General features: G+C 40.7%; 1 protein-coding gene across 1 annotated transcript in view; it reads left to right on the top strand.

The window, feature by feature from the left end:
- The window catches only part of LOC124709053 (small conductance calcium-activated potassium channel protein), a 256,373-nt gene that overhangs the window by 54,982 nt on the left and 186,356 nt on the right, over window positions 1-15,035 (top strand). Inside the window, exon 3 of the mRNA XM_047240699.1 lies at window positions 4,786-5,207. Within this exon, the coding sequence (XP_047096655.1) occupies window positions 4,786-5,207 (422 nt within the window). The remainder of the gene's footprint in view (window positions 1-4,785; window positions 5,208-15,035) is intronic.

Raw genomic sequence — 15,035 nt, forward strand, 5'->3', positions numbered from 1 at the left:
GGGAGAGGCTACAACCCTGTCTTACTCCCTTCCCAACCACTGCTTCCCTTCGCTCCCTGTATTTTACCCCTGCCACCTTTAGAATTTGAAAGAGAGTATTCCAGTCAACATCGTCAAAAGCTTTCTCTAAGTCTACAAATGCTAGAAACGTAGGTTTGCCTTTCCTTAATCTTTCTTCTAAGATAAGTCGTAAGGTCAGTATTGCCTCACGTGTTCCAGTGTTTCTACAGAATCCAAACTGATCTTCCCCGAGGTTGGCTTCTACTAGTTTTTCCATTCGTCTTTAAAGAATTCATGTTCGTAATTTGCATCTGTGGCTTATTAAACTGATAGTTCGCTAATTTTCACATCTGTCAACACCTACTTTCTTTGGGATTGGAATTATTATATTCTTCTTGAAGTCTGAGGGTATTTCGCCTGTTTCATCTTGCTCACCAGACGGTAGAGTTTTGTCAGGACTGGCTCTCCCAAGGCCGTCAGTAGTTCCAATGGAATGTTGTCTACTCCGGGGGCCTTGTTTCGACTCAGGTCTTTCAGTGCTCTGTCAAACTCTTCACGCAGTATCATATCTCCCACTTCATCTTCATCTACATCCTCTTCCATTTCCATAATATTGTCCTCAAGTACATCGCCGTTGTATAGACCCTCTATATACTCCTTCCACCTTTCTGCTTTCCTTTCTTGGCTTAGAACTGTGTTTCCATCTGAGCTCTTGATATTCATACAAGTCGTTCTCTTATCTCCAAAGGTCTCTTTAATCTTCCTGTAGGCAGTATCTATCTTACCCCTAGTGAGATAGGCCTCTACATCCTTACATTTGTCCTCTAGCCATCCCTGCTTAGCCGTTTTGCACTTCCTGTCGATCTCATTTTTGCGACGTTTGTATTGCTTTTTGCCTGCTTCATTTACTGCATTTTTATATTTTCTCCTTTCATCAATTAAATTCAATATTTCTTCTGTTACCCAAAGATTTCTATTAGCCCTCGTCTTTTTACCTACTTGATCCTCTGCTGCCTTCGCTACTTCATCCCTCGAAGCTACCCATTCTTCTTCTACTGTATTTCTTTCCCCCATTCCTGTCAATTGTTCCCTTATGCTCTCCCTGAAACTCTATACAACCTCTGGTTCTTTTAGTTTATCCAGGTCCCATCTCCTTAAATTCCCACCTTTTTGCAGTTTCTTCAGTTTTAATCTACAGGTCATAACCAATAGATTGTGGTCAGAGTCCACATCTGCCCCTGGAAATGTCTTACAATTTAAAACCCGGTTCGTAAATCTCTGTCTTACCATTATATAATCTATCTGATACCTTTTAGTATCTCCAGGGTTCTTCCATGTATACAACCTTCTTTCATGATTCTTAAACCAAGTGTTAGCTATGATTATGTTGTGCTCTGTGCAAAATTCTACCAGGCGGCTTCCTCTTTCATTTCTTAGCCCCAATCCATATTCACCTACTATGTTTCCTTCTCTCCCTTTTCCTACACTCGAATTCCAGTCACCCATGACTATTAAATTTTCGTCTCCCTTCACAATCTGAATAATTTCTTTTATTTCATCATACATTTCTTCAATTTCTTCGTCATCTGCAGAGCTAGTTGGCATATAAACTTGTGCTACTGTAGTAGGTGTGGGCCTCGTATCTATCTTGGCCACAATAATGCGTTCACTATGCTGTTTGTAGTAGCTTACCCGCATTCCTATTTTCCTATTCATTATTAAACCTACTATGCATTACCCCTATTTGATTTTGTGTTTATAACCCTGTAGTCACCTGACCAGAAGTCTTGTCCCTCCTGCCACCGAACTTCACTAATTCCCAATTTAAATTAAATTAGCTTTTTACGAAAATACCGTGAGAGTTTATGTTTTGTTCCTTTTTTCAAAGCCAAAAAATGTGTCAGGCTTGTCGAGTTTCCCGGAGTGTCGAGTTTTCGAGAGTCCATTTTTCTGGGTTCTTATGTTGATAATATGACTCTAAAATGTTTAAAAAACTTTAAAATTCACTATTGTTCCTCTAAAATTTAGAAAATTTCCCGGATCAACACCCCCAGTATGGGCCCTCCCAATATTTTTTTTATAAGTCGGCGCCCCTGGCAGGGAGGTGGGTTACGTTATTGTTACTAACGATAGTATCCCCATTAGTGATCAAAACAAAATTATGGAAGTACACGAATAGCAATCCGCAAATATGGAAGCGATTATTTAAGAATGAAACGCGGAATCCTGTGGGGGAGTGCCACATTTGACATGCGTATTCCATGGGAAAGAAAACATCGGTACCACTCACTAAACATTTCATTCTACCAGAAACTAAAGAGATCACGAATGGATGGAAATCATACAAAATCTTGAAAAACGAGAAAACTCATCATGAATTCGCCAACCATTCAGTAGAATTCGTATCATCCGACAACACAATTAAATCATTTGTTACTGAAGTGGGGAGACCTGGGGATCGAAATGAACTGTACATATATATTTTATATTTTACAATTTGCGACAATCTGCCAAATCTCTCCACTGTGAGAGTCTCCCAGATTTCCTAACAGACGTGTCGAAAGTGTGTCCTGGGTATGTGAAAAAAGGCATGGTCTTCGTACAAAATACCTGAGGGATAATGTAAGACAATAATATTATTTATTTCTTTAATAAATTCCCGTGAGCGAAAAAAGTTCTGTTACTATCTCTTTTTAATGACTTTCTGTTTTCATTACGTTCGTCTTTTGCCGAGAGTCGAGCGTTCGATGTATATCGCTCACAGTGAGGCAGCGACTTCGATGTGCACCGTTTCTTGGAAATTATTTACAGTCATTGGGTCAGGTAAAATATGCAGCAAAATACTGTACATCGAAGTGCAAATTTCTACATGGGATTGTTTGGTATAATTTGAACATACTTCCACCGTACCTAACGCTACTGCTTTTAGTAAACCCTTAAACAGAATTCTCTTGTAGTTCAAATTCTGAAAGCTTAGGGGTGTGTGTTGTTTGCGTTCAAATTTTCCTTGGAATGGGAGGACAGTTGTAGTATGTATTGATGTCTGCTAAAATATATTGCTTGGAATACATGTTAATAACATATGAACACATTTGTGTAGCTAGTGTTGCATTCTTAGCATTTGCATGGAAGAATGCGTCATTCACGAAGATTACGAAGCATATTCAGTAGCAGAAGGAACACTACTCAAAGCAGGAATACATACTCATTCCGTGACAAGAAAAAAAACGGATGCGAATTAAATCAGAATACGAACAATATACTTGCAACTCATTTAAAGAGAGCGGTTCATACACCGATTCGTAGGCAGAGACAAATTTCCACAGAACATTACGCGACAAAATCAAATTTCTTATATGAAACAGAAACAAACATTGAATCCTTTATTCCCCGCAGTTTCACAGACGCATGCAAAAATAAAGCAGAGCACGAAGAACATGCTGACAGTGCAATTTAAAGAATCCAATACATACAAAAAGTCGTAAACAGAAAACAGATTCCAGAATGAGATTTTTCACTCTGCAGCGGAGTGTGCGCAGATATGAAACTTCCTGGTAGATTAAAACTGTGTGCCGGACCGAGACTCGAACTCGGGACCTTTGCCTTTCGTAAGCAAGTGCTCTGCCATCTTTTTTTCCCATTTTATTCGCTTTAGAATGCTGCATCTGCTCGGGGCGGACGTCGTAAGACATCCATTTAAGTTCGTTGTTGATCTACTAACTCAGTTTTTTTATTACAGAGGGCACATTACCCTCTGACCGAACACGCCCCATTCTCACAGATTTACTTCTGCCAGTATCTCGTCCCCTACCTCCCAAACTTTACAGAAGCTCTCCTGCGAACCTTGCAGAACTAGCACTCCTGAAAGAAAGGATATTGCGGAGACATGGCTTAGCCATAGCCTGGGGGATGTTTCCAGAATGAGATTTACACTCTGCAGTGGAGAGGATGGGGCGTGAGTCGTGCTTGGGTAGCTCAGATGGTAGAGCGCTTGCCCGCGAAAGGCAAAGGTCCCGAGTTAGAGTCTGGGTCCGTCACTCAGTTTTAATCTGCCAGGAAGTTTCAGATAACAGATTGATGGTAAGCAATAGGCAATGAAAAACTCGTAACTGCATTTTGTTAAATTTTACAGGAGAAGCGAGAACGGTTTCTTAAAAAGCATATAAAGTGATACAGATAATGTCACTGTATGTGTAAGCTTATTGTAGAAGCCTAGTTACAGGTAAAGGTGTTGCTGGCTACTGGAATTGCGAGGTTTTCACAGGCAGGTGGAATTACTAAGTTTTCATTGGATACCATCGAAATGTCAGGCCAGATGATGTTCAACTTTTCATATGTGCTAAAGCGCAATTATTTCCGCTTGAAAATGGCCACATGGTCGAAATTGCAACATTGGGGTTACAAAGAAATGCTCAGTCAAAGGCGATGACAGCGTCATTTACAAAATTTCACATGATAACCCCAGCTACGAGATGTTAACGTTAGATTTTAATTAAGATTTCTCCAATATGTCACTTTGCAAGATCATGAGAACCTTTTGGTTTCCAGGCACGCAATTTATTGCTAGATTACTATGCCCCCTCATAAAGTATAAACGAAAAATTTTGTCTTCTACACCGGTACCGGTGTTTTGAATTAAAAATACAGTCATTCGCGGCATATTTTCTCGTATTTAAAGTTCAGCCCCAGGCCATTGTGATCATTGCTGTCGTTCTGTTTACGGGCTCCGCACTGCTTACATTTCAATTTAGTGCTGCTGGATGACCCTCGGCCACGCTGTTGCAGTTGTTCATGATCGACAACTGCGCGGACGACTGGCGCATCGCGATGACGTGGCAGCGCATCACGCAGATCAGCCTCGAGCTGGCCATCTGCGCGGTGCACCCCATCCCGGGCCAGTACTACTTCCTGTGGACGACCAAGCTGGCCAACCGCGGCGGCAACGTCGGCTCGTGCTGGGTGCCGTACGACGTGACGCTGTCGCTGCCCATGTTCCTGCGCCTCTACCTCATCTGCCGCGTCATGCTGCTGCACAGCAAGCTCTTCACGGACGCCAGCTCGCGCTCCATCGGCGCGCTCAACCGCATCAACTTCAACACGCGCTTCGTGCTCAAGACGCTCATGACCATCTGCCCCGGCACCGTGCTGCTCGTCTTCATGGTCTCGCTCTGGATCATCGCCAGTTGGACGCTGCGCCAGTGCGAGAGGTACGTAACCACGCCGCGCCACACTTCTAAGCTACTCTCTCAAAGCCAGTTCTCCAGTCTCGTGTAGACTATTCACCAAAGACAGAGATCCCTAATGACAATTCTGTCACTCGCTTTTTCCTCTCCGAGCTCTGCTCTTATTTGCCAAATACAGCAGCCGCAAACATTGAAAGCTTTGGTCCTCAACACCCTCGTGGTTCTTCTAGATTATCTACCTCCCATTACCAAGTGAAGGAGAGCAGTGGTAAGAGTCGAGGACTCTTGTTCTGGAGATCCAGATTTTCCCAAAGTCACTTAAGGTAGGCTTACCATATTTTCTTGAGTCCAACACAGAACAGATTACCGGTTTTTCTGGGTCCGACCCAGGCTAAAATTTTGAAATTACTAATTCTTAAGAGTTTATTGAAGCTCAAACTTATTTATTCAGTTCAACTTTTCGCTAAATGTGACTTTTTTCAGAAATGGTTTGTTTGCTTCAATTAGATCATAAAAATTACAACAATAAAGTTCTGAATTAATTATAAGGTGTCAAAGAATTGTATTCCTGAAACTTCCTGGCAGATTAAAACTGTGTGCCGGACCGAGACTCGAACTCGGGACCTATGCCTTTCGCAGACAAGTGCTCTACCCTCTGAGCTACCCGAGAACGACTCACGCTCCATCCCCACTCTCCTGCGAGAGCTCTCGCAGGAGAGCTTCGGTAAAGTTTGGAAGGTAGGAGACGAGGTACTGGCAGAAGTAAAGCTGTGAGGATTGGGCGCGAGTCTTGCTTGGGTAGCTCAGATAGTAGAGCACTTGCCCGTGAATGGCAAAGTTCCCGAGTTCGAGTCTCGGTCCAGCACACAGTTTTAATCTGCCAGGAAGTTTCATATCAGCGTACACCCCACTGCAGAGAGAAATCTCATTCTGGAATTGTATTCCTGTTGGAGATTATAGTTAAAGTCACACTTTCTTTTGCCCATTGCTAAACAATGAGACAAAACATGAATAGGTATAATACAATCAAAAGCATGTAGAAAAGTTACAACACACATGAAAGCGACATAAACACATTGTTCCTGATGTTTTGCCAAATGACTGAATAAAAAATTGTGGCTGAACTGGTAGCCGTGCCTCCCCATCGATGTCAGCACTTGATCTGAGCTGAGAGAGGCACAGTCATAAGAGAATATTAAAAATGCAGTGTCCAACATACAGGTCTAAAATTAAAAGAAGAAAAGCACACCAGTCATAACGTTCTCAAACTTCGGACATTTTTGGAACCTCAGACGTTACTGCAGACAGCACTAAAAAACCCAGACTGCTCAGGCTAATCCCAGACATATGGTAAGCCTAGCTTAAGGTGAATGTCTTAACAGTTCCTGTAACAGGCACAGCTGATTTCTTCTCTCCCCAAATGGAGCTTCCAGTCTGTCTTTCATGACCTCATCATCCACAGGATGTTAAACCTTATCTCTCTTCCTTCCCTCCCTTTCTTCATCCACCCTTTCTTCAAAGCAAAGTGTTTTGTACCATAAATACATAAATTCACAACACAAAATAAAATTACAAAGAGGGAAATGAGTCATCTCGTAGGTGCAGAACATACAAATCCTCCACCATAATGGTAAAGCTTCTACTCGGGCTTGCCTGTGCTAGATCACGTCCAGTCTGAAGCAAATGATCTCTGTCCACAGAGTCCTCCAAGTAAAGAGACTAAACAGTCTGACAAGACAAGTCTTCTATAACTTTATGGCACTTTGCAACAATGTCCCCCAGTCCTTAATCAACTCTTACTGCGCATCCAGATTGTTTGGACTTTAGCTTTAGAAATTTGCAACATTAAATGAAATTAAAAAGTAGCAAGTTATTTGGCTCATTATCATTATCAAATAGCAATGGCAACAGGCTGTAGCTACTGCACGGTGGAGTCATCGGCCTGGTGATGAACAGAAATCATCTCGTCAAAAGTATCTGGACACCTATTAGTAGGCATTAATATGGAGTATGTGTGTCCTTCGGCTTTATGACAGCTTGACTCTGCTGGGGACACATCCAGTGAGGTGTCTGAATTTTTGTGGAGGAATGGCAGCCCATTCTTCCTCAAATATTGTGAACACAGAAGTGATCTCGTATGCTGGGGTCTGGAGCAGCATTGGCATCCTTATTCACCCCAAAGATGTTCCACTGGGTTCAGGTCAGGACTCAGGACATGGTAGTCCACTTCAGGAATATTATTGTGCACAAAACGTTATCTCACAGATGCTGTATTTTGACAAGCTCTGTTGTTATGCTGATAAAAATTATCATTGACTGTGAAATGTTCCTGTACCATTCACAGTTAAAATGTGTTCATATCATTCCACATTTATCATTTTCTTAAGCTCAATAAGAGGACCACACTACAACCATGAGAAACATCCTCATAAAGTAATTCCACCTTCTCCATACATAACTGTTGGCACTAACCATAAGGCAGGTAACGTACTCCAGGCATCCACCAAACTCAAACCCTTCCATGAAATTGCAATAGGTTATAGCACATTTCATCACTTCAAATCACTCCTTTCCAGTCATTCACTGTTCAGTGGTATTGCTCTTTACGCCACCCTAAATGTCACTTATTAGTGACTACAGAAATGTGTGGTATATGAATAGCTGCTGAACTATTGTATTCCAGTCATGTTAACTCCCTATGCAGTCACTGTGCTATGTGGACTGCTGGTAGCTCTTCAGAGTGTACAAATGATCCCTATTGCTGATTTCATGCAGTTTTTTGCATCCACTCCCCTCAGTGCTCTGTGGTCCCAGCCCATTAGTACATGAGGTCCACTTGGCCCTGGTTTAGCTGTGGTTGTTCCTTTGCATTTACAATTCACAATCACATCACCAACAATCAACTTGGGTAGCTTTAGAGGGGTTGAAGTGTCACTGATGGATTTGTTACTCAGGTGATATCCAATGACCAGCAAACTTTCAACGTTACTGAGCTCTCCTGACCAATCCGTTCTGGTGTTACTGCTTTTCAACTGATGACCTAATATTCACCACTTCCTTTTATACTTGTTTATCCCTCTCTCATGCTATCTAGTAGTCAGCTCTGCATTACATAGAGGTGTCTGGATACTTTTGATCAGACAGTGTATAAAGCAGCCATAAGTCTTGTTGAGAAGTACAGCTGTCTTACATGTGGACACTGCTCGGTCCAGTGCAGCAGCAGCACAACAGAGAATGGTCTCGCTTCCATCAGCAAAGGATTGCCTTTGCTGGATTGTAACCTGATCATAAATGATTTAGGTGAGCACACGCTTCCTGTATCAAAGAACTCTGACTGTTTAACCATTAGATCTTTTAACAGCTTCACGGTTTTTTGGAACATTCTCCCTAAACATCTAAATCCAGTCTTTCCTTGGGCCAGATTTGTAGTTGATTAGTTCTCCTGTCACAAGATAATCAGGATGTGTCAATGGCAGAAGGTGTCAAGGTATTCTGCAGTTCTAGACTCGGCAAGCTGTGTTATAGTGCATGTTGGAGGATACTTCAGGCACCTCTAGGGTTTACCCATTATCATTTTCCATCCACAAATGGTGTGAGGGAGGAGCAACTGCCTGTAACCCTCTGTATGAGCTCAATTTTTTTTTATCTTTCTGTTATTGGCATTTTATGAGGTGCACAAGTGAGGAGATAAGTCATTTTTGCTGTTTCTCCATCCAAAGTGTCATATGTATAATGATAACTAACAAAATCTTTCAAAACAATCCCATAAAACTCGAAAGATTGCAGGAGATGCCAGAGGAACAATTTAAGGATAAGAATCCTGATTGCAGACCTCATTTAGTGATGCAAATGAGCATCAAAAATATAGAGGTCAACATATGCAGCTAAGCCATCCGAGCAGCATTTACCGTTGTCTTCGTCAGTGAGGGCAGTCAATTGACATATCTAAGAAATACTGTAGGTACAAAGAATAAGACAATTTTCAGAAGAAAATGAGAGGAAAAAATTAATAAAATGCAAAACATACAAAATAAGGTATAGGAAAATGACACTATTGTTAAAGCTAGAGTAAAAAACTAAAAAATGACAGGATATGTGGAGGTGTCTGATTCCAGTGTTACAATACCTGCCTACCATCGGCTGACACACTTGCTTGTTGATGCCACACATGTTTCAAACAACCACACACACTGTGTACACCCAGAACATTAAATCCTCATTTGATTCCAGTGGTGTTTCGTGAAGCACATTTTTGAAATGTTGACAGGGAAGGCTGTCTAGCAGGTTAAATTCAGGTACTGGCAGGCTATAACCCTATGTTTTTCGTGTTCCGTGGCCTCATTGAGTAAGGTTTCCACAGATGAGTTCCTGTCCTCAATTTTTTTCCCTTCAGGCCCCTTTCACAATACCTTGAGTTTATTCGGTATTGTTATCAAACATTCCACATACTGTGGCTATTGCCAGAACCTGTGTTTGACAATTGAGTAAGATGTTGCAGAGGTTGAATCACTGGACTTGAATCCAGGAGGAGCAGCATTCAGGCATACCTCAGGCCATCTACAGGTAGTTTTCCCTCAATCATAGTTTACATGAAAATGTCACCACTGACTCCCTGTCCATTCTTTTATGCTCTACTGATCTTGTTGTCAAAGAGATGTTAAACTCTAAAATTCTTGCCTTCTTTATTATCCTGACCAGTGATGATTTCCTAACAATGTAAGAAAAGCAGTGACTGGCCACTTTCACAACTGTGACATCACAATTTAACGCAGTACCTGTCATTTGTGTATTCCACTGGACAGTAAGGTGTTCATTAGATCAGTTATAATGTTGAGTCAGAAGAGCTACTGAACTGTCTCTCTTTGAAAGGGTACATTAGAACATGCAGTGACACTATAGAGATTCAGAGACTAGTGACTCCATCAGATGACTTGTGCTTCAGACAATAATCTTAGTCATCAGTAAGGCACCATGGAGTTCTTTGGACAACATGGTTGTGGAGAGAAGCAGTGATTAGTATGATAAATCAATAATTCAATGTTTCCTGCCATTATGTAGACAGGAGTGACATCACCAGCAGCCGACCAGTGGTGTAAATGCTCAGAAGATGACTCCTACATCGGGTTGAAACCGGTTGGCAGTATAATAATAATAATAATAATAATAATAATAATGATAATGATAATGATAATGATAATAATAATAATAATAATAAAAAATGCGATTAAGACTTCTTGAATTATTGACCATGGAGTTCGATGCTGACAATACACAGATTGTTTTCTAAGAATATTAGTGCAGCTCATTGATCATCTTGCATTGCTTTCCTGGTATTCACTACAAGGAAAGAATACATGGGGATAAGTGGAATCCTATCATGTAGTTTATGACAAGATCTTCCAGAAGGCTAACAGAACTTATCAAACAGCTAGGAATGTCCAGAACCAGTTTTATTGCATTGTACAGTTTCAAACAGCAAGTTGACCATGACAGTAATTAATATTAACAGCAACAGTTAGCTGTCTTATATAATAGAGAGTCTGCTTGTAGGGTAGATTCTCACGCACAGACACCTTAGATGTAATAGTAATAACTGAAACAGTACACTTTAGTTTTCTCCGAAGTCCCTCACTCCACAAGTTCAGATTTAGATTGTGAACATTACTGCACTCTGTTCAGATTCAGGGAATTCTAAATAACAATATACAGAGCTTTGTAATTTTCAGTGTACACACTGACTGTTTATCATGATGTACCAAAGAACTGATCCAAACGGGCACCGACAACAGTTTCAGAGTAAAAGATAGTCCACTACGACAGAAAGTAGGGAAGGTCCAGAAAGGGCCCCAGTTCACGTATTACACCACTGAAATGATAAGTGATGTGGAGGTTAGTGTCGGTGGCATGGAGAAACAGCTGCAGTCGTTAAGACTGAACAAGGCCCCAGGAAACAGTTAATTCCTGCTATGTACTGTACAGTATTTGCTGAGCCAGCCTTTCTTATAGCCATAATATACTGCAGCTACCATAGAAAGATCTAGCAGTGAAGTACAGGTCACATCCATCTACAAGAGCAGCAGTACAAGAAGGGTGACAATTCTTCTGGAATACCTGTAATTATCAGGGAATTACATTTTACCCGAAAACACTGGGGAAATCTCGAGGAAGTTCAGGAATTTCATAAAATCTCAGGGAATAGTGCAGTTTTAACCTAGTATTGAAATTGAATTTTATTGGGTTTTATAAATACTTGATACCTCAAAATGTGTTAATTATATGAATATTATTCCACATTAATTATCCAAGTTTCACACTTTAATTAAACTACTGCTTATGGCTGACATATACCTTAAGTGAGAGGAAAACAGTCGTCATTGTGGTATGCTGCCCTCCCCCCCCCCTCCCCCCCTCCCACCCGGCACCTCCTTTCACTCCCTGCCCTGCTCACCTTAATTTATCTGGAGCTTTTTGACACCATATTCCTCCTCACACTTGGAATTGTTAGGGAATTTCTTTTCCACTTTGTGTAGTCTCCACACAGAAATTATCACAAAGCTATCATCCAATGTCACTGATACGTGCATGTTACAGAATCTTGGAACATATTTTCGCACTTTTGTCATGTGACATCCTGAAAGTCTTTGAAAGTCTTAAGTTAATAAATCAGATGGATGCAGGAGTGGGGGCAAGGGGGGGGGGGGGGGGCTATAGGGGCTATACCCCCCCCTCCCATTGAGCATCATATTACACCGGATAAAATGACTCCAGAAATCAGCGAATATATCACTCCAGCAGATTCAATCTTTTTTTTTTTTTTCTTTTTTTTTATAATTATGTAGCAATATAGGTTGCACTGTATTCCAAATAAATTTTAACAAAAGAATAAGAGCGGCAAATAGCTTGCTACCAAACCAATAAATATCATTTAACTTAAAATAGGCATCTTTTTATTTATTAATACACATTTGTTACCGTGAACTCCGAATCAGTTACCAAAAACTACTTTAAGCAGCACCAAATTTTACCAGTTTGTCAATAGAGGACCCAAACTCTCCTTTTGTTAAGCTATATTCCATACCCCCAAACCCCGCCCTCCCTTCCCCCTCCCCACCCCCTTAGCCCCGCCCCCCCCCCCCCCATTGGCCAACTTCTAGAATCACCCCTGCATGGATGCAGTATTTCTTGACTTCTGAAAAGCTTTTGGTTCAGTACCACATAAACAGTATGATCCTATATAATATCATGGGAAATTTGTGACTGGATTGAGTACTTCTTGAATGGAGAGGCATCAACAAATGTGGAAGTAACTTCAGGCAAGTCCCAGGAAAGTGTATTGGTATCCTTATTGTCCACGTTGGATCTTACAAGCCTTGCTGATAATATTAATGATAAACTTAGATTTTTTGGAGATTATGCAACTACCTGTAATTAAGTACTACCTGTGTCTGAAAATAACAGCATAAATGTTCAGTCAGCAAGTGGAATCGGTCAACTCACACAAATACCTAGCTGTAACTGTCTATGGGGATATGGACTTGAATAATCTCACAGCCTCAATCGTAGGTAAAGTAGGTGATTCATTGGTAGGCAGTCCATCAGCAAAGGAGATCACTTACAGAATACTCATATGACCATCTTGTAACGTTACTCAAGAGTGTAGGACATTTAGCATGAATGGTCACGTTTGTTTGACTTGTGGACAAGTGTCACTGGAACACTGAAAATCTCAACACTCTGTTGCTTGAAGATAGACATCAAATATCACTCAAAAGGCTACTTACAAAGTTTGAGGAGCTAGATGAATTCATGAAAATACTAATTAAATTGCTCCAGTGGGAACTGGAAAGCAAGACTGGACTAATTATCAATTACAGCATGCACAGAGGCATTCAAGTAATCTTTCTTCTTGCGCTCGGTACAAGAATGGAATGAGGAGAAATCCTAATAAGTAATGCAATGGGATGTACCCTCATGCATGTAATTCACAGCAGTTTGTGGATTATGAATGTAAATGTAGATGCTTCCTTAAAAATCGTGTTAATGTTTGAGAAGGTCTACTTGAGAATGCCTAATGAGCCTGAAGCAGCATGCTTGAAGAATGTCTTCGATAATAAAACATAAGACAATTCCCACTCATTAATTGAATATTTCAGCAAATTGTATAGAATGTAGTAGTTTAGGGGCAGAAAAGTGGGAGGTGCATGTTGTTAAGATTTGACACTCATACCCTGAAGGTGTTAACATCTTGGTTCTTGCAACCTAGATGGTGAGAATTTCTTGATCATTTGTCCTGTGATTTTTTTCATGTTATGTCGCTATTCAACTATGAATGAGTATACTGTCATCAGTGAGAACATTGATTCACTCTAAATGGCTCCGGTAGAACAGGTGCCAGCAAGTGCAGTATCGTGATTCCGAAGAAGAGAGGTTCCACCTTTTTATGGTATTAATTAATACCTGATGAATTTTAAACTTACATGCCATATACCTTCCATAAAATTGCCAGAGAAAATGGTCAGGCTGGTATTACTAAGAGCATGCGCTATTTTTCACAGAAATTGTGGTGAAGTATGGCTCCCAGTGCTCTGAAAGTTTTGATATGTTTAAGAAGCATAGTGTACTCTATCCAACTTGACAAGGATAACTTCCCCCCCTCCCCTGTCCCTCTCGCCCACCTTCCCAACTCCACCCCTCCTGCCAGTATTCGCGGTGCTCACAAGTAGCGAGGGGTGCCAGAACTCTTAGACAGATTCTTTAGTCAGATTAATGTCAACAGAAGAAAATCTGTTATTCTAATTCGAAGTGCACAGAGCAAACAATTATTCCAACAGGATGAAATTTTGAGGAGAACAACTCTCCTTTAACAGATGGATCCTTCTCAGAGAGTAAATAAATTATTCAAGAAGGGGGACTCTGTTATCACTATCTGTTTGCTGTTTTGACAAATACAAAGAAAGTATTGGGTCTTTTAAAGAGAACAGAAAAAGAAAACTACAAATTAAATTTAAATGAATAAGCAGTCAAATTATATATTGGATTACAAATTGTATCACCTGAGTGGAAACAAATTTGAGTATGCTGCACAAAGAAATACCATACTAAAATCACCGTGAGTGATATTTATAATGCTACAACTGAAGATGCCAGATGCAGCTAGAAAAAGCCAAGATACCTATCCCCACAGTTTGACATGCAGCATGAATCCTGAGATGGTACCTTCAACAAACTGAGTGAAGTAGCACAGTGGTAAGGCACTGGACTTCTTTCAGTAGAATGGCAGTTCAGCCCCCACCTGTCCGTCCAGATTTAAGTTTTCTAAATCATTTATGAAAAATACCAGGACACAGTCTGACGTCATCCCATTTCTGCCAAAATCTGAGCTTGTGTTAAGTCTTCATTGCTCTTCTCATCTATGGGTTTTTGAACCATAACCAGCCCTTATTTCTGTCAACAAAGCCACAGTCCATATCGTGCCTCATCTTTGTCCAGTCCCTGCACTCTGTTGCAGCTGATCTCTTCACTTAAGAGAACTTAAATTCTAATATCCTTTTTATATTTGATTATCATGGCATGGTGTACAGCTCAAAATGCTCACATACTGCTCTTTGGCATGTGGTGTAATCATCTGACAGAGTATGCAGTGACAATAAGCTATTTATCTAAATTAGCGGACCAGAAACTCACTCAGATAACAGTTATAAATCAGAAAATGAGTCATTTGTGCACAATACTATTTTCATCTTCAGAAAGCCTGTAAAATTACCGGTGACTGTCAAGACCATGTGGTTGAGCATGAACTGAGTAGAGAAAAATTGCTCAGCTGGCATGCCAAGCTGACAGTAATGTCTGTTA

Source organism: Schistocerca piceifrons, chromosome 7, assembly GCF_021461385.2.
Source record: "Schistocerca piceifrons isolate TAMUIC-IGC-003096 chromosome 7, iqSchPice1.1, whole genome shotgun sequence".
NCBI lineage: Eukaryota > Metazoa > Arthropoda > Insecta > Orthoptera > Acrididae > Schistocerca > Schistocerca piceifrons.